The sequence below is a fragment of the Zingiber officinale genome, chromosome 3A (genome assembly GCF_018446385.1).
Source record: "Zingiber officinale cultivar Zhangliang chromosome 3A, Zo_v1.1, whole genome shotgun sequence".
Lineage (NCBI taxonomy): Eukaryota > Viridiplantae > Streptophyta > Magnoliopsida > Zingiberales > Zingiberaceae > Zingiber > Zingiber officinale.
The window spans coordinates 162,375,875-162,403,662 of NC_055990.1; the positions used below are offsets into that span (position 1 = coordinate 162,375,875).

The window sequence follows — 27,788 nt, forward strand, 5'->3', positions numbered from 1 at the left end:
CTTTCTTTTTTCTCCCACATATCTTCCATCCAAGTAAATGGAAATAATGGTGTTTATTGATAATATTTTCAATGATATGGACGAACAACTTGTTAAGCTGGAAATCTGAGGGTCCATTTGCAAGTCCACTTCTTTTTCATACTATTAAAATATTGTTATTGTACTCAATGCAGTTATGACTTATGATTACCTAATGGATAGAGAAAGTTTTACATCATTAATCCCTACTATTTCTACAAGTTCAACTGCTCTTTGAATCCCTACGCTGTTTGGTGATTCATTGTACATACTGATAAAACTTCATATCTTTCTCTAGTTTGGATTTGCCTGGGAGTTCTGTTGATATTCAAGTGTCAGAAATCAAGTATATTTTTTTGTTTAAAATGCTCGATGAGATTGAATGAGGTTTTTTCGACGTGTTTATTGGAAGTGTTAGAGCAGTTTTCCAATCAAGCTCGAGAGTTATGTTGGGAAATAATGGTAAGTAAACGTAAATCGTTCCAGTTTCAGCTTAATTTTGTTTTTTTTTCAAAAAAAAAAAAAACTTGAGTTCGATTATACCTATGAAACAATTGAACTGGATGGAGTTTAGATCTTTTGGTTCGTAATTCTTGATCCTTTTCGCCATTTGCACGTCGGATTACGGTTGGAATTTAGCTAAAATTTATTGTGATCTTGCTTAGTTTTACTTTTCTACCTAGGCTATAGTTTGGGTCGAGCTAGGCGGTCTCTCGCAGTTGGGCAGGTTGTATGGTGCTAACAAGTAGGTGGCTTGCTCATTGTCGGCGGCTACCAGTTGCCTGGCTCGATTCAAATTATACAAATGATAGAAAGGCTACCGGTTGCCTGGCTCATTGTAGGCGGCTACCAGTTGCTCATTGTCGTAATTTGACATACAAATGATAGAAAGGATAAGGGATTATGGATTAGAGGATTTGCTCTAATTGGAAGTTATTAAATTAAAAAATTATAATTAAATTTTATAAAAGTTAATTAATAAATTTATGAATTTTGTTCATTTTAATGAATTGAATTCACCTTAGAAAAAAAATCACAAAAATTATACAGTCTCATTGCTTATATATTTTTTTTTGGTCATTTTTGATCCTTTTATATTTTTTATCCGATTAATTCAATCCTAAATGATGCACGATCGAGGTCTTAATTTAGAATCCTCATGATGAAATGAAAGTCCAGGACTTGAGATATTGTGGAGCCGAAGCACTGTAAGCTATCATATCACTTCAGCTACGAACACGATGGTCTTGATTGAATAATCTTTATTTAGTTTCGTCGATCATTTGTTCTACCTAACTAGTATTTTGTCTTTTGGTTTAGTTTACTGTGATAAATGGCGTATCCGCATATCAATTTAAATATTTGTTTCAGAAAAAAGAAATTATCAATAGAGTAGAAAAGATTGGAAGTTGTAGCGTGGTCAAAGGCATTCAGATTAAAAACAACACTTTTTTTTTTAAAAAAAAAAAGTTTCTAGGGATCTCAAAGAAGAGCTACGAAAATCAAGATGTGAGAGCTTGAGAGGGCAAAACATATGAACTTAACAGAACAATCGTATCAAATTATGAATATGATAATAAAATTGCCGGCATTTGCAAATTGAACTAGTTGACCAAGATTCTTCACAAATTAGCTAGATATTGACCTATAAATTAAAATGGAAGATACTAAACCAAGGAACTAAAAATCTAAAAGCTAACTTTTATCGTATTAAAGAAAAACCAAAATGATCGCATACCTACAATAATAGAGTTATAAAAACGCTCCTCTTATAGCTGCTTAACTGTATATTTTAATAGCTTACAATCTGAGAAAATGACAACAAATTTTATTTTATTTTTTTGCCCATGTTTACTTTTGTCTGCAAACAGATAAATTTGCATCTCATAGACGTTGGAAAATACTCCATAGATTGCAAGCTTAAGCAGAAAGAAGTGTCCAACCAACCTACCTTAAATGTGGCAGGTTATCCGCAGCGCCGCTGGAAAGATAAAAGGAAGAACTGTGAAAAAGAATGATAAAATGAACTTCAAAAAGTATAATCTGAGCAAAAGTAATAAAAGAGCGTGGTGTTGTCAGGGTGAGAGTGGACAGAATAGATTTGAAGCAAGCATTGGCAAAACGTACCTTCCGTTCAAGTATACAAACTAGTGACAAAAAAATTGTCATTGATCCCGCTACAAACTCATTTCTTCTGGCAGACTAATCTCCAAGAAGTACAAGCTGGGAAGACAGAAGATCATTACTGCTGAGTCCACTTGGACAAGTAGGCAAGAAACATCAACATGAAAAAAGTTGTTTGTAGAAGCATAGAAAATTATAGGCCGCGGATGAATGCTACAACCCAAATAATTATTCTTTGCCCATCTTTGAACATCTCACATCCTTGAATATTGATTTTTGTAAATTCATATTTATAGAATAGCCATATATAGTTTAATCATTCAATCACTAATATTTTTTCTCACCAAATTGAATGTTATACTTACTGGAACTGGGTTTCTGCCTCATTACCTAACCCTCTTCCTTGATGCCCCTTGGAAGAAGGTGGCAGAACCTCAACCTCCCTTTCCCTCCATACTTTATTGCCAGAAGACCTTTGGCCAATTCCATCTACCCAACTACTTAACTTACCTGCTAGACAAAACAATTTGCTAGAAATCTAGATTGCATGTAACGAAAGAAATTCACTATCAATGAACATCCTCACTCCCTAAGGCCCTAAATGCCCCCTCCATGATTTTTGTATCCTATGCTTTAAGTTTGCTGCTCCATGCCACTGCAAAGTGCAAACCGTTGCTTCATCAGGACATGCAACGCCATGATCATTGTCTCATCCTTTTACTCCAGTCTCGATGCATTGTACCATTTCATCCTTTAGCATAGGAAGTATTTACCCTTTACTGAAGACATCCTTAGTTTCAGTTCTCCATGCAGCAATATTGTATCCTTTAATATTAAAGCATTGTTCATTGACATATCATGTCTTCCATGCTCACATCTCATTTTCCAGTAGTCAGTGTCAACATGTGTGAATAGCACGTTTCCTTACATGAGCACATGGATCAAGTTCAGGCCAAATGGATTGCTCAATCTAGGGGTGCTTGGTAGGCAGGTTTAGGAGGCTGAAATGGGAATGAAATTTGTTTTATTCCCATTCCTGGTGCTTGGTAGACGGAATCGGAATCAAAATAAGGGTTTGATACTCTTGATTTCATAATCCCCCTCCCCCTAAGTTATCACTAAACCCATTCCTTCCTCTCTTATTTTTCGGACAGCCCGGCCCCCAGCTGTCCGAGCCTCTTCTCTGCCCCTCTTCTTCCCCACCCGCACGAGCCGCTTCCATCCTTCTCCTCCATTCTTCTTCTCCTCCTTCTCTTCCTCTCGGCTGCGCCCCCTTCTCCCCTATTCTTCTCGGCGCCTATTTCTCCTCCACTCTGCTCAGAAGCTGTTGCCATTAAAGCTGCTTCTTCCCCTTCCTCCTCCCTTTCTTTTCCCCCCTTCCCCTTCTCTTTCTCCTCCCAACTGAAGCTGCTCCCAACCGAAGCTTCCTCCTCCATCGAAGCTTCCTCCTCCCAACCAAAGTTGCTGCCATTGAAGCTGCAAGCTGCTTCTCCCCCTTCCTTCTCCTCCCTTTCTTCTCCCCCTTCCCCTTCTCTTCCTCCTCCCAACCGAAGCTGCTGCTATTGAAAGTAACTGCAATCTGTAAGTAAATCTTTTTATCTGAATGAATTATGATTTTTCCTAAGTGAATGAAAATTATGTTTAATTTGTCATCGATTGTTATGTGATGTAGATAAACATGGCTTGCATATCGTCGAAGTAGGATTCATCAAATAAAAAGTAGGGAGGACAAACGAATTGCACGTGTGGAATGGATGTTCAACCTTACAAAAGAGAGTGATAAAATAAGTATTAGTGAACTTCGAATGGATAGGAGAACATCCAGGATATTGTGTGATATGGTACAAGACATTGGGGGTTTAAAAGCCACAAAAATGCCACCATTGATGAAATTGTGGTCTTATTTGTCTTCGTGTTGGCACATCATAAAAAAAAATTGAATGATGAGTTTCTTTTTTAAACAAAATCGTGAGACAGTGAGTCATCATTTCAATCTATGTCTTCGAGCAATTTTACAACTGCACAACTATTGCTCAAAAAACCTGAATCAGTACGCGATGACTACGAAGAAGATAAATGGAAACTGTTCAAGGAAAGAATTTTAATATCCCCTATAATTCTTTAGTTTAATTGCATTTTTATTTCAATATATAATTCTTTAGTTTAATTACATTTTTTAACATCATAAAAATTATTATAGGATTGTTTAGATGCTTTAGACGATACTTTTATCCAAGTGACACCTCCTAAAGAAGAAAAACAACGTTATCACACAAGAAGAGGGGTTGCAACAAATGTGTTGAGAATGTGTTGCCCACAAATACAATTCATATATGTGTTACCTAGGTAGGAAGGTTCTGCTCATGATGGTCGGGTACTTCGTAATGCCATCAGTAGACCATTTGGTCTTAAAGTTCCTCAAAGTAAATAACAAATACTTTTTTCTTTGAAGTTGAAATTATGACGGAGTTTCAAATTTCTGGAATATTTGTATTTATTAATTTAATTATGCCCACGATAAGGTGCCAAAAATCTTAATGAATGGGAAGATCGTCATCCCAAGACAACCGAAGAATGTTTTAACATGAAGCACTCTAGAGCTAGGAATTTTATTGAGAGGTGTTTTGGATTGTTAAAGGGTCGTTGGAAAATCTTAGCTTCCTCTTCATTTTTTCCAATGCAAACCTAAGTTCGTATTGTGATTCTTGTTGTTTGTTTCATAACTTGATTTGTAAATTCATGAGCCATGATCCTCAGGAGTGTATCCTAGATGAAGATGAATAAAGTGAAGATGATGACAGTGAACACGAGACTGAAACGGATTACATACGGACAATTGCTCCAACTAATCAGTGGATTGCATTTAGGAAAGCCATGATCCTCAGGAATGTATCCCAGATGAAGATGAATAAAGTGAAGATGATGACAGTGAACACGAGATTGAAACGGCCTACATACGGACAATTGCTCCAACTAATCAGTGGACTGCATTTAGGAATAATTTAGCACTCCAAATGTTTAACAATTGGAAAAATGAAGCACTTGATATGGAATGACTTTCATTATTTTGATTATCTTGATAAATGTTTTGATTTTGCAAAATTATTGACAGAATTGTTTAATATGTGACGATGGTTTATTTTGAAGATAATTATTGTATTCTATTATGTCTCTTGTATGTTGAAAAAATACTCACCATATTGCGTTTTTTTTTATAAAAAGGTTTTGTCCATAAATTTGTGTGATTATTTTTGTATTTTACTTATAAAGGTAAAATGGGAATTTTAACTGATTCTCATTCCATAATTTAAGGCAAACCAAGCAACAGTAATGGAAATAATACCAATTCTAATATCTATACCAAGCACCATCAATTCAGCGCTCATTCCCAGTGCCATTAACCCCTCAATCAAAATCCATTACCATTCCTATTGTCGAATGTATACCAAACGGCACCCTAGAATTTGCCAGTTCATTTACAGGAATTTGTTGTAGCTTTAGCAAAAAAACTAGACAACATTGGAAAACTAACCTTGCAGACATGAAAGCCATGCCGACAAATACAGCTTGGACAGCTTTTTTGTGGCCTGCATATTCAAATGCTAGAGGTAGCATTTCATGCAACGTGAGGAAAGCCATGACCCCGCCAACTGGAGAAATGATGGTACAGTGATCAGTTAATTCAAGCTCATGCTAAATAAAACTTGTCAGGAATAATAGATGAACCTGATCCAAGTAAGCCTTCAAGAACTTCAGGACTTAAACTTCTAGGGAAAAGGTAAGCTGCATCAAGAAAATAATTAGGAAGGATACTAACATACATTTATCAACAGAAATTATCATCCAAAATTTGGATGCAGTAGCACATGACTACTTTGAACATTCCAGAAATGGACTAGATATGTAAAAGCAGCACAATAAAAGGAAAGAAAAAAATGTACAGAAGAACTTCTATACAAAAAACTAGCTTCTCAGTAGGAAAAACCTCACCAGTATGAAGAGAAATGATCAAATTAAATCATAGAGAAGGAAAAAGTAGCACAGTTAAAGAAAAAACAAGGTATAGAAGAATCTCTATTAAAGGGGAAAAAAAACTAGCTTCTCTGAAGTGGGAAAAACTTGCAGTATAAACAGAAATTATCAAATTAAATCATAGTGAAAGGAAGCCAAGCCGTGTACAACCATCCTGGATATACACAGATGAGTGATAAAATTGCAATTTCATCTAACTGAGCCTGTACCATCAGAATAGGATATTACTTTTGCTCACCTACAAATATTACACCTAGAGGCTCAGCAAACCCTGAAAGTGTTGCCAATCTGAATGCCTGCCATTTACTGGATCAACAAAAAGAAATCGAGTTTAGACTTTCATTGTCACTTTCCAGAATGAAGTAGGAAAAGATGTGCTAATGTTTGCATAAAATGAAAAACAGGATAGGTAAGAGTAGTTTCATCTTTGACAAATCATATGCAAACAACTGTTCTATTCGAACCATATTATCTCATATTTCTTGGTGATAGTTTAAAGACAAATTATGTAAGTACCTTCGTGTGGCAAAATAGACAGGAAGTGCTACTGCAACACCCTACAAAATGTTCAAAAGAGAAATATCTAAGAAACAAGATGGATTAAGATTTTAATCGAATATCCATCAATAATACGATTAAACTCAGCCCACTCTGAGATAATATTTTGCCATCCAACTATTCAAATCAATGGTAAGTTTTGCCATTGGCTAATTTTGCAACTCAATACAAGTGAGAACAATGTGTAACTAGAGCTCAGGTAATTTTAGTTATTATACTGCTATTTAATATGATTTATGAGCTTCATCATTCTATCTATGCAATACATCAACTCTTACAAGGGATGCCAATGAATGTAGAATTAGGATCAAGACCTATGCAGTAACTTCGAGGATAAATGAGTAAATTGTAGCTAGTATGCAAACTTATTGATATGTTTTATTAAATTTTATCATTTAAGCAATAGTATCCTATATCTGACTATAATATCACATGCTAATAAGTGATATCTGTAATTACATACTATATAATGATCTTTGGATTGTAAACTGTATCATTATTAATATTTTTAGGCTATAACTTTTTCAATCAAGACTATAAAATCTTGCTCCAGTCAAAAATAGAAGTGATTCAAAAAATAGCTCGCATGAATTAATTATAAGCAAAGGATATCTCAAATAACAAATGTCAGAAAATTACTATAAACAATTGACTAAAAAACTTCCATATTAACAGACTAAAGATAATTGATTAAGAAAAGTTCAATATCAACAGTAAGTTATGAATATAGTTATTACAAGTAGGGATAAGAGCAAAACTACAAGAAAGTAGCATCATCTGTATTGCTAAAGATGGTGTGTCTAAACAATCATATAGCTATTCCCATTGACTACTCTGAATAATCATCCCTCCTTGATGAATTTTACTTATAGTCAGCATTTTAATGGTTAGAACCAAGGTTTAAAATTTTGACCCGTACCAATGTTTCGGTCTCAGATCGGAACGATAAGGTTTCGGTGTCCTATCATTCCATGCCGATACGGTTTTGATATTTTTTTATTTATATATAGTAATTATAAGATAAATATATTTATGGTGTATATAAAAATAAGCTGTATATTGATTTTGTATAAGTTCTCAATTATTGAACAATTTAATATTGCTAGAAAAAATAATTTTATTTAAATAAAATTGATATGTCAATAACTCGAATTAAAATGGATTTATCTATAATAATGAGTATATAAATTAATACAAGATCTTACTTTATATACAATAATTATATAAATTAACTATTTATTCATTTAATTAATTATTAATTAAATAATAAATATTTCAAATAGTAAAAAAATAATAAAAAAATTATCAGAATATAAATCTAGTTTATTAAAAAAATTATAATTTTTAGAATAAAAAAAATTTTAGAATTTTTTAAATTTTTAAAGAATTTTTTTAAAAAATTAAATGAAATTTAAAATAATAAAAAATATATTTGAATATAAATAAAAAATATTATATTTTTTAATGAAATTTAAAACATTAAAAAATAAATTTTCAGAATATTAATTAATAATATTTATTAAATTTATTTTAATTTTAAATATATTTTTTATATATTTTATTAGAATAATTTAATTAGGGTTTATAGAAGCTTGTTCAAAATCTCACACATCCTTAAAAATTGTTTAAATTAATTAAATAAAATAATTAATTCCTATCGGGAAAATAAACCACGGCCCGTGATCTGCCTTGGGGGTGGGGGGAGGGGGGATGTTCAACGGTACCGAAAGCCTCGTCAGATGTGTTTGGAGGCGCCGAAAGGGTCGTTGGACTCTTCCGACGTCGTTGGAGGCGTCCCGCGACTCCTCCGGCGCTATCGGAGCCATCTGCGACTCCTCCGGCGTCGTCAGAGACGCTCGTGACTCCTCCGGCGTCGCCGAGATGGGGATGCTTCCTGTGCCAATTTCGCGCACCTGGCGGAACAGTAAAAACCGTCTGTGCCGGACAACACGGAACAACATTTTATACATTGATTAGAACAACAATAGAGTTCTCATGCTATTAATATGTATTATGAGATCATTGTACAAACTTTATACTTTATGGATTAGATGTTCGGCTATTTGAAACCAACGCACACACAAAAAATGTAGTAGAGATGTGAATACTAAAGTGGATGCGGAGTTGCTAAAAAAGACACAATAATATTCAAGAGCAATTAGATCCCCTCAGTAATGATAAAATGAGAGAGCATAGATATTCTCAAGATGATAAATAGATTCTATAGCCAGAGAGTTGAATATATCATAGCGGAAGTTATAAAGGGTAGAATGACAAAAATAGTCCTTGTAATTAAGGAGGATTTAATTAATAAATATTACTAGTGAGATAGGCTTTTGATAAAATTCTTGAAGCCACCCTAACAGTAGGGGCAAACACAACTTGAAGAAGAAGATCAATAATATTAGGTATTATAGGTTCAAGTTGCCAAGAAAACCAGTACTTGATTATTAATAGCTATAAAAATCACAACAATATACCTATATCTGAAAAGATTGCATCAGAATTTTCGTTTTCATATATGAGTGACAAGGAGATATCATGTTTATAATAATATGCCCAGAACTATTCTGCACAATGTGACCTATTTCATTGCCAATCCAATATAGCACTGATTCAGTACCATTTCGAGCTGATACCAAAATATTAAACAGCGCTAAACTAACTGGCGAATGGAAAGAAATGAATGACTGCTACAACTTAAGAGCAGAAGTTACAGAAAGTGCCATTCATTTGATGAGAAAAAACACATAACTGGGAAATAATAGAAATGATAAATTAAGTAAATGATGAATCTTTAAAATCAATTCTTGCAGCCAAATATTTGAACAAAGAATTCCAATCATAGCGTGCATGAATTTGAACTATGAAATGACTACTACCTCAGGAATATTGTGCAGAGCAATTGCTAAAGCCAAGTTGATGCCAACACGAAGGCCCTGCAAAATAAATAGCGACAATATGATACAGGGATGGTAGATTGTTAAAGATAAAACTGCTAGAATTTTAATTGTCCAAGGGTAATACTTTTCTGTCAACATAAACTTACTATAAGCTTCAGAAAATCAGTAAAAGTAGCAACAAACACCACCATATCACCCTATGTCATCCATCCACACACACACAACTACACTCTCATAAATCCATATATAGATTATGATGACCACCACATACACAAGGTTTCTGCCGGTTGAAGAAAATAAATTAATTTCTAAAATCTCTAAGACTCTAAGATCCATCATTCATCATTTTAACTAAGTGTTCCAGCACCAATCAGTCATATTATTAAGACTAGAAGAAATGGAAGCACATAAACCATGGAGTTATTGCAAATATTAAAGGTTTTAGAATTTCATAAATCATAAAGGTTGCATATAATAGACCCTTCTCCGGGACCGGCATTGGCGGAAGCTTTGTGCACCGGACTATCCTTTTATAAAACCTCGGTATAAGTTAAAATCCAGAAGGGAGCCTTGGTGCAATGGTAAAATTGTTGTCGTGTGACTTAGTGGATAGACCCTTCCCTGGACCACACATTGACTTGAACTTCGTGCGATAGCCCTTTTTAGTATAAGTTAAAATCTAGATACAAAGTTAGAAAATATTGGTTCTAATGACTGATTTCCCAGGAATATTTATACCATTTTGAAAAGGATCTGAACATGTTATGAAGGCAAGGAGTCAATATTTATTCAGAAACAAGGAATACCTTCATTGATCCCAAAAATACTGCCATTCCTTCAGGAAAATTGTGCAAGCTAATGCCTGGACATAACATAATATCCATTTGAGAAAACCAAGACTGATTAAGGGATGAAATTTTGCATAGAGTAAGATACACTAAAGGTAATTTATAGAAAGAAAAGCATGAATGACTACGACATGAAAACCTTCTTCCTATAAGCCTAATTCATGTCAGTGCATTTTAGTACTCTTTCCTTGTTGAGAGAACATAAGTATTAAGCTTCATCTGATACATTAAAATCAATTGTTTATTTAAGTAGGTAGAAAAATTGTATCCTTTAAGTTACATAAAAACATGCTTTTGGCACTCAAACACTTTCATCACCTAGAATGCTGCAATCTGAAATTCATCAAGTTTTTTTGTCCTTCAAAGAATTTCTATGATGTGATGCACAAGATATTCACAAATTGAATACAAAGTCCCCAAAAATTTGTGGCAAATTATCTTCACATATAAATATACTTCCATATAATCTCACAATGTACAGGCTATTGGCACAATAATATGAAAAGAATGGAAGCAAGCAACCTAAACAAAGTTTAAAAAAAATAAGTGTCACAAACAACACATTAAGAAAAATACTTACCGACTGCAGTGATTATTCCACTAAATAGGATTTGGTGTTGATCTTTCGTGACCATACGCTTGGCTGATTCATCACCATTTTTCTACAGTTGTCCGACAAAATGGGACAAGCATAAACATTAGCAAGAAAACAATAGCAGTAAGAAACATGTTCTCTACAATATGGAACTAAGTTCACAAACCAACTTTTTCAGTTGTTTCAACAAATGATGGCTCTGGAATCAAATTGACTACAGAAGCAAAGAACAAAGCTCCAACAAAGAACTGCATAAAAATGATTCAAAGTCAAATATAAAATTATAAATGATATTGAGCACCTATGACCAAAAAAATAGAAAAGTTACTTAACACTATCAAGTACTACTGTTAATATGGAGAATAGCCTACCCAAATGTTGCCTTTAAAGAAACCAAGGGAGTTTAGTGCATTATGGGCCAAGTCAAAAAAAGATATGCTTAGCATAAGTCCAGCAGCAAAACCCTGTACAGATTGAAATAACCCTAAATGACGATTTTTACAGAATCGAATGACAGTGTGGAGAAGCAGTGATTGAACCTTCAGCAAAGAGGCATATAACCTGTAAAATTCCAAGCATTCTGAGGTCTGGAGCATCGCTCAGCACTACTAGAAAACCACCTGCTCAGGTACCATAAAGCTCATCAGAATTTGTAAAACCAACACGATCACTAAGATGAAACAACACTTTCCAAGATGCCCCATGCACAAAAAAAAAAGTTACACGTCGAATCCGATTCCCAAAATTGACATCATCTTTTCAGAATACAATTTCGAAAATTAATCTTTTTAACTACATAGCCATTGCGAAAAAAATAGCACTACAACGAGATCTAAGAATTCTAGCTACCTCTTCTGAAGAAAATTTAACATTTGGGACTACACACTTCAAGTTCCATTCAAAAAACGCTGATTTTATAAACATATAAATCACGGCTTTCAAAGCTACCCAGAAACATCAAAAGGAAGGCAGCACAGGCCCACAAACGAACTACAACTCCAAAGATGGAAAACATGAATAAATTTTAAAGTTACAAGAAGAACCAACAGCTGCAAGTAACCAAGATAAAACGGCGATAAATTCGATCCAACTTTGCGGGAGGAAAAAAGGGGATTGAAACATAAAGGGGGAGAGGCGCACCGATCGAAGTGCTGAATCCCCCAACGAGAGAGAGCGCGAGGGCGATGAGAATCTGGGAATCCATCGCCGGCAAAACCCTCGAACCGATCCTTTCTCCTCCCCCAAAACTATCGCGATTCGCGAGCGAGACAGGAAGGCAGAGGCTGCGAGTGACGAAAGCGGCAAGGAAATGCGTGCAGGCAGATCAAAGCTGTTCTCAGGATAATTCCTGCAAACGCCGTCAAATTATAACCCAAATATTACCAGGCAAACAACTGGTCAATGGGTCCTGAATGACGCGCACGTCTACTTCTTGTTGACTGGGAGATGTGTTGGAGTAGGTAGGGATTTATCAGATTCCAAGAGGATTTATTTACTTTTTTGCCCTTTTAATTTAATTTTCATGTTCGGATCTAAACTAACCTCGTTGAAAAGGAGCATTTTTTATATAAACAAAATCATTTTTAGACAATTGTTTTAAAATAATAATAAATAAAATATCACTTTCTTTATCGGGTGCGGGTCGGAACTCAAAAAGTGGATTTAACTCTGGAACGCGGTTTTGTAATATGCGTTTGGAATCCGAACTCTTGTTCGTTCCGCTGTCTCGAACCCTAAGGCCCTTTTCTCTCTCTCGACGATCGATCTCGCGAAAGGTTCCTCTATTTCTTCCTAAATTGCTCCATCGTGGTTGCTACTCGCGTCCGTTTTGAATTTATTCTGGGAAGATTGACGCCGAAGGGAAGCGAGAGTGGTTGATATCAAACTCATCAAGCTTTGTGCCTAGACGATCTGTTTAGATAGCGGTCTCCTCGGTACGTCTGCAAAGGTCGTTTCGTGGAAGTTTGCTCTTTTGTAAGAGTACATACATGGAGTATGGTCCTGATGATAGTAGCGGTAAGCGGATCAAACTCTTGTCATATTAAAATAGCATTTTTAGTTAAGATTACAGCGTTTTACTGGAAACTCACAATTGCTTGTTAAATTTTCTCTCCGGAGAGTTAGCATGGAGGTAGTTGGTATTACCTAAGAAATGAGAATGTAATGCAATCTTGAGAGATTAGGGTTTTAATCTTGATTTTCTACTTCTTACGTCTTGGGTTATTTCAAGTGTACAAAATTTACATGAAAGTTCTTCAATTTTCTCGTTTTCTAATGCTGAAGTGTTAAGTCAGATTGGATCATTTCATCAACGCGTTCGGTAGGTTGTTTGCTTGCTTCTGCCATGATGCGTGCTGCATTTTGGTGATGATAACCAAATTTGTTTTCATTTTGGCTTCTAACCTGAAATTAGATGGAATGATATGATACTTTTTAAAGGTTTTATATACATCTGTTTGATATTTTGGTACTAGATAGTACATGGACAAATTAACCACCTTAAGAATATTAAATTCACTTTGATGCAATGTGGTGATTTTATGGGATTAGTGGGTAATCATTTTGAGTTAACTATATGCAAAGAAACAGTGGAAACCTATTGTTCACTATATTTAAGTGACTAACCTTAATAGTTAATACTGATAAATACCTGTGATGCCAGTCTGAATTTGTCCATGCTTATTGTTTCTAGAATTATATTCAGTTCTTACAGACTACTTCATTTTATTCAGACATGTGATATACCATAACACATGCTAAAATTGTTGGAATTAGCCATTACTAGTAAGTATTACTCAACAAGGATATGTTGATGGAATTATCATTAATAATAACAAAAAATATGTGTGGTTGAAATTGAGAGCAGCTTCTAGAGCCTTATGTGACCATAGTGCATCCCATAGGTTAGGTTTTAAAAGAAAAACAGAAAAAATGTACTATGATCTGCTGTCAAAATATTGAATAGTGAGTGATCCTATTTGAAAACGGTGGAGATGGCGTACTGGGTAGGTGGCTCCGACGTTGACGGGGAGAAGACTCTGAAATGAGGGAGAGATGACACTGGGCCTTCCTTTCTGAGCACACAGATCCAACGGAACGTTAGAGCGAGAACCAGGGAAGAGGTCCCTGGCGCAGACACTTTGACACTAAGTACGATGGCCGAGCAAAAATGGAGAAGAACCGTAAACGCGTGACTCTGATGCCAAGTTTGCAGAAAGTGTTATGTAATAAAGCGTACCTCGCCAACGGAGAGAACCTTCCCTTTTTATATCACTTTTCATAACTTCCGCAATAATGAGGCAACAAGGAATATTCAGTGTTAGAAGATGTCGGGTAATGGAAGGTGTATAGTCTTCCTCTGAGGAATCTTCTGTTACATGCATATGAGCAGTCTTTTGTAACCTCCGTAATAATGATAGAAGTTGTATAGTCACCCTTATAAAAAGGCTCTGCTATAGGTACCTGGTGAATAGTTGTTATTCTCTGAAGGGCTATTGCGATTCTTTGATAATGTTGTCCCGTGACTATACCCCGGTTGGATCTTTAGCCGACCGAGGTAGCCTGGTCGGATCTTTAGCCAACCGACTGTATACTGAGATGTTTGTCTTTGAAGAGCAGGGATCCAAGCCTCAAAATATCCGATCGGCCCCATGTTATGGGACTTGCCCCTTAAATGCTCTTGGATCTGGAGGTTTGACCGGATCTATGTCCAACCGGGTTTGTAATGAGAATTATTTTATGCCTTTTTTTTTGAGTATACATATATGAGACAATAGCACTGAGCTGTGTAAACTTGACCGGCCTTATGACCGACCATCAATATGTAGGGAGACTTACACATAAGAAATGAATTGAGATTCATAGGTTCAACCGGTTATTGGGTCGAACATCTATATCTTGAGTTATACTGTGGCAGTGGGGAACTGTACCTCATATGCCTATACCTCATATGCTTGACCGATGCTAGGGTAATTCGAGTTTAACTTGTGCCTTGGGATTGAGCGGGGCGATAAGTTTCTTTAAGTTCGACTGTCTTAGGGACCGACTAACTATATGTTGTGCGACTTAACGAATAGGGAGTTGCCCCCTAAACTTAGATAAACCCAGTCGGCTTTTGGGCCGATTGCTATATACTGGCTATCTTGCCATAAGTAGAACACTAGGTCCCTCGGGTTTGATCGGCTCTTTGGTCGATCGGATTCATATTGAAGACCTTAGTGCTGGGGAGTGAAGGGCTAAGCCTCAGTGAGAATGACCCATTCCTCTGATTGCCACCTTACCTTGACCTTGACTTCCACGTCACCTCTGGATCCGCTTACAACATACCGTATTAGTGAGGATGCAACACATACAAAAATAAATGAAGTTCAAATGGGAATGCAAAGATTTATAGATAGGGTTATCATGATAGATTAAATAAAAAGCTATTTATTCTATAGCAATTAGATGTAGCTCTGGATAAGAAAATGAATTAAAATATGTTATCGGATGGACATGTTGAAAGGCATCTCACTTAACTGAGTTGAAGGAATAAGAGGTACAAGGAGATAAAAAAACTCTCATAGTTCCTTGATGTAGTGAAGTTATATAAATTGTTGAGAGTTAAATGGAGGGTTAAGATCTATATAGATGATCCCAAATAGTTAGGAATTACAGGGTTGATGTTTTTTGTGCTTTGCACACTTTAATCTTACATCAAACATCTATAAGGTACCTTTTTCTTAGAGAAAAGAAACAGTTTTCTTACCTTAGTGGATGCTGGATTGAGCTACTAAAGTTTGATTTACTGGTGTTCATGATTTTCATGCTTTCTAAATTTTTCACTTTGCATCAGACTTCTACAAGATGCTTTATCTAAGAAAAAAAAAACTTTTCTTAACTCAATCCCAATAGAGGATGCTGAGATTTGCTATTAGCTAAACTTCAATTTGCTGTAGTTTGTTTGTTTCTATAATATCTCAAGTTGGACAACAATAGATAGGCTGATTTTTTGTGTTTTAGTAAGAGGAAAAGTTTGTTCTATTATAAGTCGACTGTTAGATCAGATTATAAACACTGATGTTTGGGTAGTAAATGTATTAGAAACAAGAAAGGGAAGCAAGAGAATTAAATAGTATATTCTCAATGTTTATTATTGCAAAGAGAAAACATCCTGGATAATATTTAATAACTTTTCTTGTATAAACATCCCATAGCATGTTTTTTAAAGACATTAAGAGAGTAGAAATTCAGACTCACGATACGATTACTCATTTATGGTTAAAGATTTTACACTTTGTTTTTTGTTTCTTCAATACATGATATCATTATCTGTTTCTAAGTGAACACATTTTCTATATTCACATGAATAAACTTATCCTTCATAAGAAAACCATACTTAGACTTTCTTAATCCTTTAAAATAACATTGAACTTGAATAGAAGATAGTAGAGGGGAAATTTGAGGTCGAAAGCTTCTCACATTGAAGAAAGATAATCTTACAAGTTTGCCATTTGCCATCCTATAACATAGTTTATATGCCTTGTATTTTGTTTATATGGAGTCCATCTTCGGGGCGGCAACTATATGCAATTTTTTCAATATCTCAAACAGAAAATTGACCTAAACAAGTGTAAGTGCTTACAAATAACCGTTTATTCGATAAAACATTTTATTATCTGTTAAGCTTGCTTTACTAGTATTTTTTGTAGACACCTCTTTGAAATCCATTGGTTTACCAATTTTGTTGGTGCTTCATTGGATGCAGGAACTGACGATGATCTTCCACCATCTCATCATAATAGGGCTGCAAGAGGACCTATCGTTAGGAATGGAAGAACTATAGTTAGTGCTCTTCCATATTCTAGGTTACAGAATGGTATGGAGGCACAAATACATAGAATAGAGCAAGAAGCATACAGTTCAGTGTTGCGAGCATTTAAGGCTCAATCTGATGCCATTACTTGGGTACTAGTTCACATGCCTCTCCCTGTTGATATGTATCCATGGCAAGCTTGTATTCATCCCTTATATTCCTTGTGATTTTATATCATGAAAACTTGTGTCTTCAGGAGAAGGAAAGTCTTATTACCGAGCTTAGAAAGGAGCTGAGGGTCTCAGATCAGGAACATAGAGAACTATTAAACAGAGTTAATGCTGATGAAGTGATTCAGAGAATAAGGTTTGTATCATGTAGCTTTTCTTGATATACATCCCAACTTTGTGAAATTTATTTTCTTTCTTTTTTATTATTATGTAAACAACTAGGGAATGGAGGCAGGCAGGTGGAGTCCAAACTGGAATTGTTACTAATGCTCAGCCAGATTTAACAATACCTAGTCCTTCTGTATCAGCATCGCGAAAGAAGCAGAAGACATCTCAACCTCTACCTTCTCTGTCGTTAGGTGCATCATCTCCAGCATTACACTCACAATTTGCTGCTTCCATGCAGCCATCATCATCAGCTGTAAGGAAGGATGCTTCTCTAGGGACAAAAGAAAAAAAGCCAAGATCAGTAAGTAAAAATTTCTCTCTCAATCTGTTGTTCAATTTTTATCTTTTTTTACCACTACTATTATCTCTGATTTCTAGGGCGGGACAACTCCTGGTTCATCTTCAGCAGCTATGCAATACCTTGCTAGTGGAAGGGGCCAAGTGACCAATAGGAATACTTCTGGTTCTCTTGTTGCAGGTCAACCTGCTGAACCAGCATCTTTTGATCCACTAATTGGACGAAAAATCAGGACTAGATGGCCAGAAGATAATAACTTCTATGAAGCTGTTATATTTGATTATAATCCAGTTAAGGTGTGTTTTAGTTACTTAAAGTTTTTACGTATGATATATACTAGAAATGATCTTCATTTTGGATTCTTCTTAGGGTCTGCACGCTTTAGTTTATGATATTGGAACACTTAATGAGGCATGGGAATGGGTCAATCTTAAAGAGGTTAGTTAATTTTTTCTCTTGAGTAGATCTATTGACATGGAATGTTTTGACATTTTCAAGTCTTGACTAGTGTTATATGGAGCTTTTCAAGCATTTGTACTGATTATATTTCTATGCAACATGATACTCTGACTCTCCATAAATTCGACAAGTGTTTTTTGGTTAGATAAAGGCTAATAAGAAGTCCTTGTTTATGATTTATCTCCAAATTAACATTCATTGTTGATAATCTCACGTTTTTTAATTACTGTAAAAAGATCTGGTCCAAAATTCTCAGTAACTTCCTAGCATTGAAAAAGTTCAATTGCCTTGCTAGAAAATAGATACAATGTGCTGGTGATGGATTTAGGTTTACTTGTATAGCTAAATTAAGGACAGCGTGATCTAGGAAAGATAACTCGACCAAGCTGCATCCAGCTTTTTGTTGTTCCTAAATTTGGGGCATCACATGGATCTCACCACTCCATTGAACACGCAACTCATCTTATAGAATTCATTTATCGCTTTGAATGACTATATTACTCAACTTATTTTTTCATCATTTCATCATCTATTGGAGTTATATCTGATGTAATGGCAATCTATGTGATCATATGGAAAAAATTGCTCACCTAACTTCTGGAATTGGAGAGATTCTCTGAACCTTCCCATATTTTTTTTTATTGTTCTAATATGGGGTCTCTGTGAACAAGAATTGTATGAATTAATTCAGATTCAAATTCATCTTCTACCTGGCTCAGGAATATTCATATTGATTTTAACTATTCTATAAGTCAAACAATCTTTTTTGACAAATAGCAAGAAAGTTAATTTTCAAATTTTTTGACTGAGTTTTATGAACTCTTTTCACCTTATGAGAATTTGCGTTGTCGCAGATTTCCCCTGATGATATAAGATGGGAAGATGATGACCCAGGTATGTTTCATCAGTCTAGTCACGGTGTGCCCACTCGAGGGGTAAAGAAGACCATGGGCCATGGTTATGTACCAGGTGCAGGAAGAGGAACCCTGAGAAATCGGAAGAAAGAATTTCCTGCATCCCAAAATGGGATTGGCCTGAAGAGTGTCAGTGATATTGAAGCAATTCGCACTGACATTATAGTAACAGAAGTATGTAATTTGACATAGTAGACGTCATTGATTCTACCAATAATTCATGTTCATATTTTCTTTGTTGTTGTGCTCGTGCATCCCAGGTAGAGAGGCTTCTTAGCGCTAGTAATCCTGATCCTCAAGAGTTTGATAAGGCCAAGAAAATGTTGCAAGTATGCATTATAAGAGAATCCTTTGTCGATGGATCATTTATTTAGTCTGTAAATAGATATTCAAGTATGCCCGTTTCTTTGCAGGAGCATGAGCGAGTATTGATTGATGCAATTGCAAAATTAGCTCAAGTATCTGATGACGAAAATGGTAAATACTTAATCTGTTCAATTTTGCATGATTCTTTGTAGATAATACATTGAAGTTCCATCTTATTTGTATGAGTTATCATACATCCTTTACTTTCTGTCAGTAATACATTGTGAAGAACAAATTGAATGAACTGAAATTGAGAAATGTTCCGGTTATGGACATTGTGAGTACTTTACTGCATAAATCTGAACATAACTACATCATTTTGTTAATCCTTCCGATAGCTTTTACCAACTGATTGGTATGCTAAAAAGAAAGAATACTATCCTGAAAAAAATAGGAAAAGTTAAATGCTCATCCATGACTCCATTTATTGTTTTAGAGGTGTAAAAAGATTTTGGAAGCATTCATTAAGTGCTAACTTGAGTTTTTACAGAAGGCATCAAATAATTGGGTAGATGAAGTGAATGCTATCTTGTGTCTAATCTTACAACTGCAGCAAAAAATTTATATGGTGAATTGTATTGAATTTGCAGGTGAGGCGAATCGCCTGTTATCTCATGGCCAAACCACAGACCAAGATCAAGGAAGGAGGAATCAACAGAATGGTAAAGATACTGATTTAGCAGTCGAAGGAAGGTGCGGCATTGTAAGTAATGAGATGGTCACTGACGGTATCGCATGAGGCCACCAGCATGACGGGAACCATGACCTTTTCCTTTAGTTTTTCGATTGACAAGCATGTGTTATATCTTCTTTTCTTTAGGTTGTCAATAGGGTGGTCTCTGTTTATGTAAGATCTATTTGCTAGTGCTAAGGTTTCTTTCTTTGTTTTTGGCTGATATCTCTTGGATGGTAAGCTTGTCCAAAGAGGGAGCATGCTCGGTAAGTATGTGATTTTTAAAATTATTTTCGTGGATAGCATTTTTTCGTCGATCTATTTGAGTAGCTGTCTTGTCATATCACTTATCAGTCTTGGAGAGAGGGATCTCAATCTCAGCAGGTGTTTGCAGTCTTTGTTTAATTGGAGTTTTAAGGGATAAACACTGGGATTAACAGATTTTTTTAATCGAAACAGTGAAATTCTTATTCTCTGTTAATGAGAATAAATTCAAGAATGGATCTTCCTAATTAAATGCCCTCTTTGATTAATCTTTGCAATTTTGTCGTTGAGATTCTTAAAACAGCCACGTACGCTCATAGGCTCAACCAAAAGATCGCTAGCTGCAATTAGGTTTTTCTTCCCACTGGGAATAACAGCAAGGGGAAATTTTCATAAAAAAATTAAAGAAATGTTTTTCTTTTCTATTTATATAAAAGGTAATAATTCTCTTTTTAAAGTGGTGCCAATCGATCGCGGAGAATCATACGAAACTATAAAACATAACATCAAATGATTCTTGTTTTGGTCGTATAGGACGAGCACGTGAAACTAGAGAATTTAATATTAAATGTGCTCTCATAGGGAAAGAGAGAAATTGCACGGATCGTGTTAGAAAATTGGTCGTAATTGGTTGGCTCCAGTAAGGCTGATAAAAGCCCTAATACATTTATGATAGCTCAGAATGATAGACAGGGATGGTAGATTATTTTTCACTCGATCAAATTAAAAACCAGGCAAGCTAAATTGTTTCCTTCGTAATACTAGTACAAATAAGAATCCTTGATAGATTACTTCTGCCTCTTGTAGATTTTTTCGAGGAACGACTTCAACACATGCTGCACTTCTTTGCTTGGCTGGGCTTCAATAGAAGATATCAGTTTTTCGTAACTAGTCCGCTCATACTCAGCAAATAGTTTCTGGAAAAAAAAAAAGGAAGTTTTGTAGCATCAGATATGTCAGTGAATGGTCATGTGCGAAATCAGACTACAGTTTTCAGATTGCAAGAAGTGGATTCATGGAGGATGCATCTTAATCATCATAACCAGAAGAGATTTGTCATACCTCCAGGTTAAGGTCTTTGTAAAGGCTTTTCACTTTTTCAACACACGTTGGATCAGTTTTCCCGTAGTTGTCCTGAAGAATAGTATTTAAAGGCTTAGTAATGAGTTCTACATTCAGATACTTCAGGTTTGGTCTTACCGACAGAATCTTCAGTTGACTCTCATTAGCAACTTTTAGGGCTTGCACTACAAGCCAAGAGCACTTGAAGTCCTGAATATCAGTTCCAATCTGTCAAAATGTAACAGAAATCAGGATATGAAGTTCCAAGTAGCCTCAATATTAGAAGGGACAGCTCTATGGTATCACCGAGAAGATTAGGAAATGGTTATTTAAAACATTAAATGAAGTTAAATGCACTATCCTTATGCGTGCAGAAAGCAAATCATAAGAAACAATTTGCGCTTACCTTACCAATTACATCTGGATGACCAAAGCAATCCAGGTAATCATCCTGAAAAAAAAACTCCCACCATACGTTATTTGGAAAGGAATTTTTTTGACAATGTAACCCAATATGAACTATTTGATAAGTCCAGAGTTACCTGTATTTGGAAATACGTTCCCATTTCAATAAGAATGTCTTTCACTTGGAGAAAGTTGTCCAAGTTTTGGCCTGCCAATAGCAATGCGCATGCAACCTGTACATAGGAAGAATTTAAATTGTTCACGTTAAATATATGCACAATTATTTAAACGAATACAGTACGAGGTGTGTCATTTTTAAAGCCTCAAGTGTCATGCAAAAGCACATAAGGGTCATTTTTCACATATCTAAAATTCCTAGTACATATCAAGTTTTTGAATGAGATGTACTACAAGTAGGGATGTAAACGAGCCGAATAGTATTAGGCTCGAGCTCGGCTCGTTTAAGTTATATTCGGGCTCGAGCTCGGCTCGAGCTCGAATCGAGCTTTTATCACAAGGCTCGAGCTCGGCTCGTTTTAGAATTATCAAGCTCGCGAACAATTCGAGCTCGGTTCGTTATTAGCTTGATTATCAAAATTAACGAGACTAACTCGTAAAGCGAGCTCGGGCTCGTTTTCGAGCTCGTTTTTTGGCTCGTTTTAGAACTCGTTTTTTTGGCTCATTTTAAGGTTCGTTTTAGAGCTCGTTTTTTTGACTCGGTTTAAGGCTCGTTTTTTTTTGGCTCGCGAGCCTATAAACGAACATGTTTGCGAGCTCACGAACCGAATATCCTTAAGCTCGAGCTCGGCTTGATAAAACTGTCGAGCTCGGCTCGATAAGATAAACGAACGCACTGGAACGAGCTTTTTACCGAATCGAGCTCCGAATAGCTCACGAACCGTTTGATTCATTTACATTGCTAACTAGCCATGGAGCGGTTAAGTAGTAAAAAAAAATTCAAACATAGTTCATGCAGACTAAGTGGAAAATACTATTATGACAAAAAAAAAAAGTTATATTACACTGGTATTATAATCTCAATGGATCAATATGAGCCAATGGGGCAACCAAATTTATAGTTTAATCAATTTAAATTTATAATGAACTTCTAATTTTTTGCATACAACATGCAATTCAGACTCCATGAATCAAGCAAGGTTGTTGCATACAGATTCTTTAAGGTGCGTAATACAACTGAGTCATAGAAACTTTAGCCATGAACTACAAGAAATAAAACCTGAAAGTCTTTTAGCCATGTACTTTGCTATAATAAAGGACAAAAAAAATACTTTAACAAACACCATTTGAATGAGGAATGTGATAAAGAATAAAGCAAAGTCACACAAACTCATAAAGAATGATAAATGGCACGAAAGTGATAAAGAAATAGAAGCATATATGTGAAATTTTGATAATATCTACTTAATCTACAAAAATTGAATAAAGCAAAAGATTGACTAGTTTTACTAGATGGAAATAACAAAAGAATGACTAGTTTTACTAGATGGAAATAACAAGAATGAAGAGGAGACAATATATGTGAAATTTTGATAATATCTACTTAATCTACAAAAATTTAATAAAGCAAAAGATTGACTAGTTTTACTAGATGGAAATAACAAAAAATAATAATGATGATTTGGTTTAAGTACAGGTGAATAGCAAAAACAATCACAATGAATAATGACATTTGTTGCAAATCTGAATATTGCAGTTCATTTAACTTACTGGAAGATAGAAGGAATAATATGCAGTTTTGTACTGCACAATGCGATTGTAACTGCATCAAAGATAACAAATTGTGAAAATTCAATTAGTGACAAAGTGATAATTGAATTAGCATATGAAAGCAATCATTTTTACACAGCGAACTAGCATACGAAAGCAATTATGTTGGAAGTTGTTGTAATAGTAGTAAAATTCCTACCCATACGATATTAAAATGATATAACCTATTGAACATACACAGTGATATTGTATTTTGATAGGCTATTTTCTCCCTCATGGGTTGTAATGAGATCCAACAACTGTCCTGAAGCTGTCTGAAACTCAACCTACAAAAGTACAAACAAAATAAATCTAGCGGATAACTTATTTGAGTTAAAACAAACAGGATTGCTGTTACCTCATTAAACAGATCAAGGAGATCAACATAGTAAGGCTTTCCCTTAAAATACTTTTTAAGTATTCGAGGAATGTGATTGCGCAGTAAGATTCCATCATTTGCAGCAATAAGACCAACCTATTATGGTAACCAAGGCAATTAAATAAGTTGTTACTCATGTACTAGTAAATCCCAACATCAAACAACAAGAGACACTTATGTTGGGCAGGGATTTGCTAATAGTGTTCATTTTAACAGAATTATGATGAAAGAAGGAACAAAATAAGTCTCACCTAGCAATAGGACCAATGATAAATATAAATATACAAATATTATGTCAGAGCTTCTAGATGACTAGTTGGTGCCTAGCATTAAATGAAACTAATACTGAGATCAAAGGTTGATCAATGATGAAGTGATGACAATGATACCCATTTCTTTTTTTTTGCTGTTGTTGTTTGAAAAAGATCAATATTCAGATCCCAAATCACTTCTACATGTGTCAAAGTAGTATTTTCTCGGTGTAAATTCCATTGCCTTCACATTTTGCAAAAACAGAAAACAACAAACAGAATGAGTGTCACATAATGTTTAACATATCAACTAAAATTTTCAGGAATGATAATCCTATGTGTTCTAGAATGATAAGATATAACTTTATATTTCAGCTCAGTTATAAGAACTTCCATCAAGTAAAAAACTGGATGAATTAGAAAGACCAACCTTAGGAACCCTAAACCAACAAGGTTGACCACGCCTGGTAACTGAGCTATCCATAATATCATCAAGGACTAGGAAATATGCTTGAAGCTGCAATGTCAGAAAAAGGAAAAGAAAAAGAAAAAGAAAAATAATTATTTGAGGGTTTGGATGATAAAAGGATTAAGGTTTCATTGCAACAAAAGAACTATACCCATTCAATGCACCATCCAAGGACACCACCAAGAAAGAACTCAGTGTCAGTGAGTTGGTTTCCTGGTTTAAGCAACTTGTAGCTATCTACGACAGATAATCCTCGGTTCAACTTGCCTATAAAAAAGACTGTCAATTGCTTGTTTATGAATTTCTGAAGCATCTCCATTTTTTAAGGCCATTCACTCACCTCCAGGTACGTTGTAGTCCAGCATCTGTACATAGAATATGAATGCACAATTATAATAGAGAAACATATACATTACCATTTGTGTAGCATAAAAGAGAAGCATCCCAAGAATTATCAAAATATTCTATATCATCAAAGAAAACAAGTAAAATCAATGTGCAAAATATTAAGCCTAAAGAAATTTGAGTAAAATTAACCAATGAACATAACCAAGCTAAAAGGAGGAGTCTGGGCTCAAAAATAGCAGCCACAGTTCAAGACATCAAAGAGACTTCCAGCATACAGTGCTCTGTCTATGTCGAGAAGATAACCAGGAAACATTACAAGAAACTGACCACAACAAACATGAAGAATATCATCTCCATCCATTTTGGCAGAGCTTAATAAGGTCATTTTTTTCCTTTTTGGGTGACTTCCAATGGGCAAATTCCAGGGTTCCATGCCTTACAACGGCAATACAAAAGAAAATTTAGTTAGGCTAACTTATTTTATTTTGAACTGAACTGCTTCTATCTAAGTAACCGACCAAGACGATTTGACTCAAAGAATTTCTTAAGTCATAATGCCTACCCGGCGATGGCAACCCAGCAGTACTTCAAACCGGCTACTATCCAAGAATCATAACGAAAATAACGAACATCCATGAACCCCCTAAGTTCTCTTCAAGAATTTCTTTCCGGATTAAGCTACTCAGAGAAATTTGTTTTTTAGGAGGCGTGCAATCAAGAAAGTTCCAAAAGCAAAAAATAATGGTAAAAAAGGTCCATAACCCAACACGTATACAACAGAAATTCCTTCAGAAAGCCTACGGAATCGACTAGGGCATCTGACATCATCCCTAGTCATCGCATTTACGCTTTATCCCGCAAAGAATCCCAACCCAACGTCGATCAGAAGATACCCTCCCCTCTAAAATGAACACAAAACCTCAAATCTCACAGACCCCAACCGCCAAAAGAAAAAAGATTCACACAGGAACGATGCTTATTCCGATATCTTCCTACAAAGGAGCAAGATACGAGATACCTTCTCGATCCATTCGCGGGACTCGTCGGTGTAGTCAAAGGCGGGATCCCGCAGCAGATGCTCCTTAAGTTGAACATAGATCTGGAGGAAGGCCGCCTTCTGATCCCCACCTGCTGCGACCGCTGCCGCTCCGTTCGCCTCCGCCATCGATCACCAAGAAAACGACGATCCAAACACTCGAAGAATGGCACACATCCTCAAGGTCCCGACTCTCCCGTATATAAAGCCAAACACGGAAATGCGAAAAGACGTAAATGCCCTCATCGTCAATAATTCAATTTTGAAAATTTATTGAAATTGGGTGGACGTCTGCGGCCAAACCAGGTTCATTGAATCGAACCGGAGCTTTCCCTACTAATTCGGGCTTTATTTAAGCCGACGAAACTAAACCGGACCGATCAATAATTATATAAATTAATTTTTTATAACGATTAATTTATTCTTCAACAATTGTATTTGTGACGTCGTAACTTAAAAAAGTTTTTTATTTGTTTCTTTTATAATCGCATTCGTTACATGTGAGTTCTATAGCAATTATTTATCTCGGAATGAGTTTTGCTCTTATTTTTTTTATAGTCACATTCTGTAACATGTGATCTCTATAGCAATTTTTAATGTTTTTTAAAAATACTTTTTATGAAAAAATGGTTTTTTATTTTTAATGTGATTTCTATAGCATTGATTAATTAAGGGCTTAACCATCACACCATTGTCCCAAGACAACTTTCAATAATTTTTTCTATTGCAAAGATAGAAAGTGGCTCGTTATTTTGTATGGAAATAATATCTTGCACAACGATAATATGTTGAAGTTATATTTGAATATTATTTATATTTCTTAATTGCAAGAAATAGTATATTGCTATTAATACTATTTTGTGATTAAGAATTTCGATGCAAAAGTGAGCTTCAATAGTTGAGATAATAAATATTTTTTTATTGAAATTCTAGTATATTTAATAACATATATTTATTTCTATTTTTGATATTAATTATATATTATTCTATAATATTTTTCTGTTCTCGTGCCGTCCAGCTTTGCGGACCATTCGTGCAGACTAGGGGGCGTTTGGTTAAATGATGAAAATGACTATGGGTATGAGTTTGATAGTAGGGTGGAATGAGAATAGGAATATAAATTAAACTCATCAAGTTATATGAGTTTGGTTGATTCCCATAAATCTAGTAATAATTCTCAAATCCACAATCCAAACACTATCTTTTACTATCATTCCATTCCCTCATTCCTAAACTCATCAATCAAACACCTCCTTAATATAAATTTTTTAATATATTTTTAATATATTTTTAATTTATGGATATACGGATTTTACCTTAAAATTTAAGAATTAAATTATAATGTTATATATGTCATATTGGATCATGGGCCATATACCCATTCGGCCCAAATTAATGAAATTTAATTAGTAGATTATGAATAGGCTAGAGCTCTTTATTTAGCTTGTCTATTTATAGGCAAAAATTTATCTTATGGTGTTGAGCACCAAATTTTTTTTTTTTAGAATTTAAGTTTAAAATTTAAAGTCTAATCTTATGTAGGATTTGATTATAGTATTAAAGTTAAAAAAATAAAATAATTATAAAAAAACGTAGGATTTAATCAAATGGAGGTAATTATAAAATAATTAAGACAAAAATTTACATATTTTTATTCTAGTCATCATATGCGCAAAGATAAAAGATTTAATAGCAGTAGCTAGTAATAAAAAACAGGTCGATTCAGTCTGCATAAATCTTCCATAGTTTCATGCATGGGCCAAATAAATTATCAAATTCATCGGTAATTTATTTTTTCTGTATTAACTTAGGATTAGATTGATGGAA

At 35.0% G+C, this 27,788-nt stretch overlaps 3 protein-coding genes across 4 annotated transcripts; 1 reads left to right on the plus strand and 2 right to left on the minus strand.

Moving 5' to 3' along the window:
- Window positions 1-1,770: 1,770 nt before the first annotated feature.
- On the minus strand, window positions 1,771-12,401 carry LOC122053210 (zinc transporter ZTP29-like). Of its 2 annotated transcripts, none has more exons than XM_042615150.1 (13): window positions 12,219-12,401; window positions 11,640-11,698; window positions 11,450-11,542; window positions 11,249-11,326; window positions 11,064-11,145; window positions 10,442-10,497; window positions 9,615-9,671; window positions 6,691-6,731; window positions 6,413-6,480; window positions 5,869-5,925; window positions 5,675-5,792; window positions 2,146-2,241; window positions 1,771-1,999 (listed from the first exon to the last, which is right to left on the minus strand). In XM_042615150.1, the coding sequence occupies exons 1-12, from the start codon at window positions 12,280-12,282 to the stop codon at window positions 2,196-2,198; spliced, it is 819 nt and encodes a 272-aa protein (XP_042471084.1). In that variant the 5' UTR covers window positions 12,283-12,401; the 3' UTR covers window positions 1,771-1,999; window positions 2,146-2,195. The 2 variants fall into 2 exon arrangements, with proteins under 2 accessions (XP_042471084.1, XP_042471085.1); XM_042615151.1 differs by having other exon boundaries at window positions 11,618-11,698; window positions 12,219-12,355.
- A 348-nt stretch (window positions 12,402-12,749) lies between these two features.
- On the plus strand, window positions 12,750-20,205 carry LOC122053211 (protein EMSY-LIKE 3-like). Its single transcript, XM_042615152.1, has 10 exons — window positions 12,750-13,094; window positions 16,825-17,024; window positions 17,129-17,238; window positions 17,325-17,571; window positions 17,649-17,864; window positions 17,938-18,006; window positions 18,882-19,115; window positions 19,202-19,270; window positions 19,355-19,418; window positions 19,898-20,205. Exons 1-10 carry the CDS (start codon window positions 13,067-13,069, stop codon window positions 20,044-20,046), a joined length of 1,386 nt encoding a protein of 461 aa, XP_042471086.1. The 5' UTR covers window positions 12,750-13,066; the 3' UTR covers window positions 20,047-20,205.
- Window positions 20,206-20,891: 686 nt separating this feature from the next.
- LOC122053212 (farnesyl pyrophosphate synthase 1-like) lies at window positions 20,892-26,155 on the minus strand. The gene is made up of 12 exons (XM_042615153.1): window positions 25,944-26,155; window positions 24,918-24,942; window positions 24,729-24,844; window positions 24,539-24,625; window positions 23,837-23,953; window positions 23,677-23,765; window positions 23,440-23,491; window positions 21,849-21,944; window positions 21,713-21,757; window positions 21,445-21,534; window positions 21,307-21,378; window positions 20,892-21,161 (listed from the first exon to the last, which is right to left on the minus strand). Exons 1-12 carry the CDS (start codon window positions 26,088-26,090, stop codon window positions 21,033-21,035), a joined length of 1,065 nt encoding a protein of 354 aa, XP_042471087.1. The 5' UTR covers window positions 26,091-26,155; the 3' UTR covers window positions 20,892-21,032.
- Between the last annotated feature and the right edge of the window lie 1,633 nt (window positions 26,156-27,788).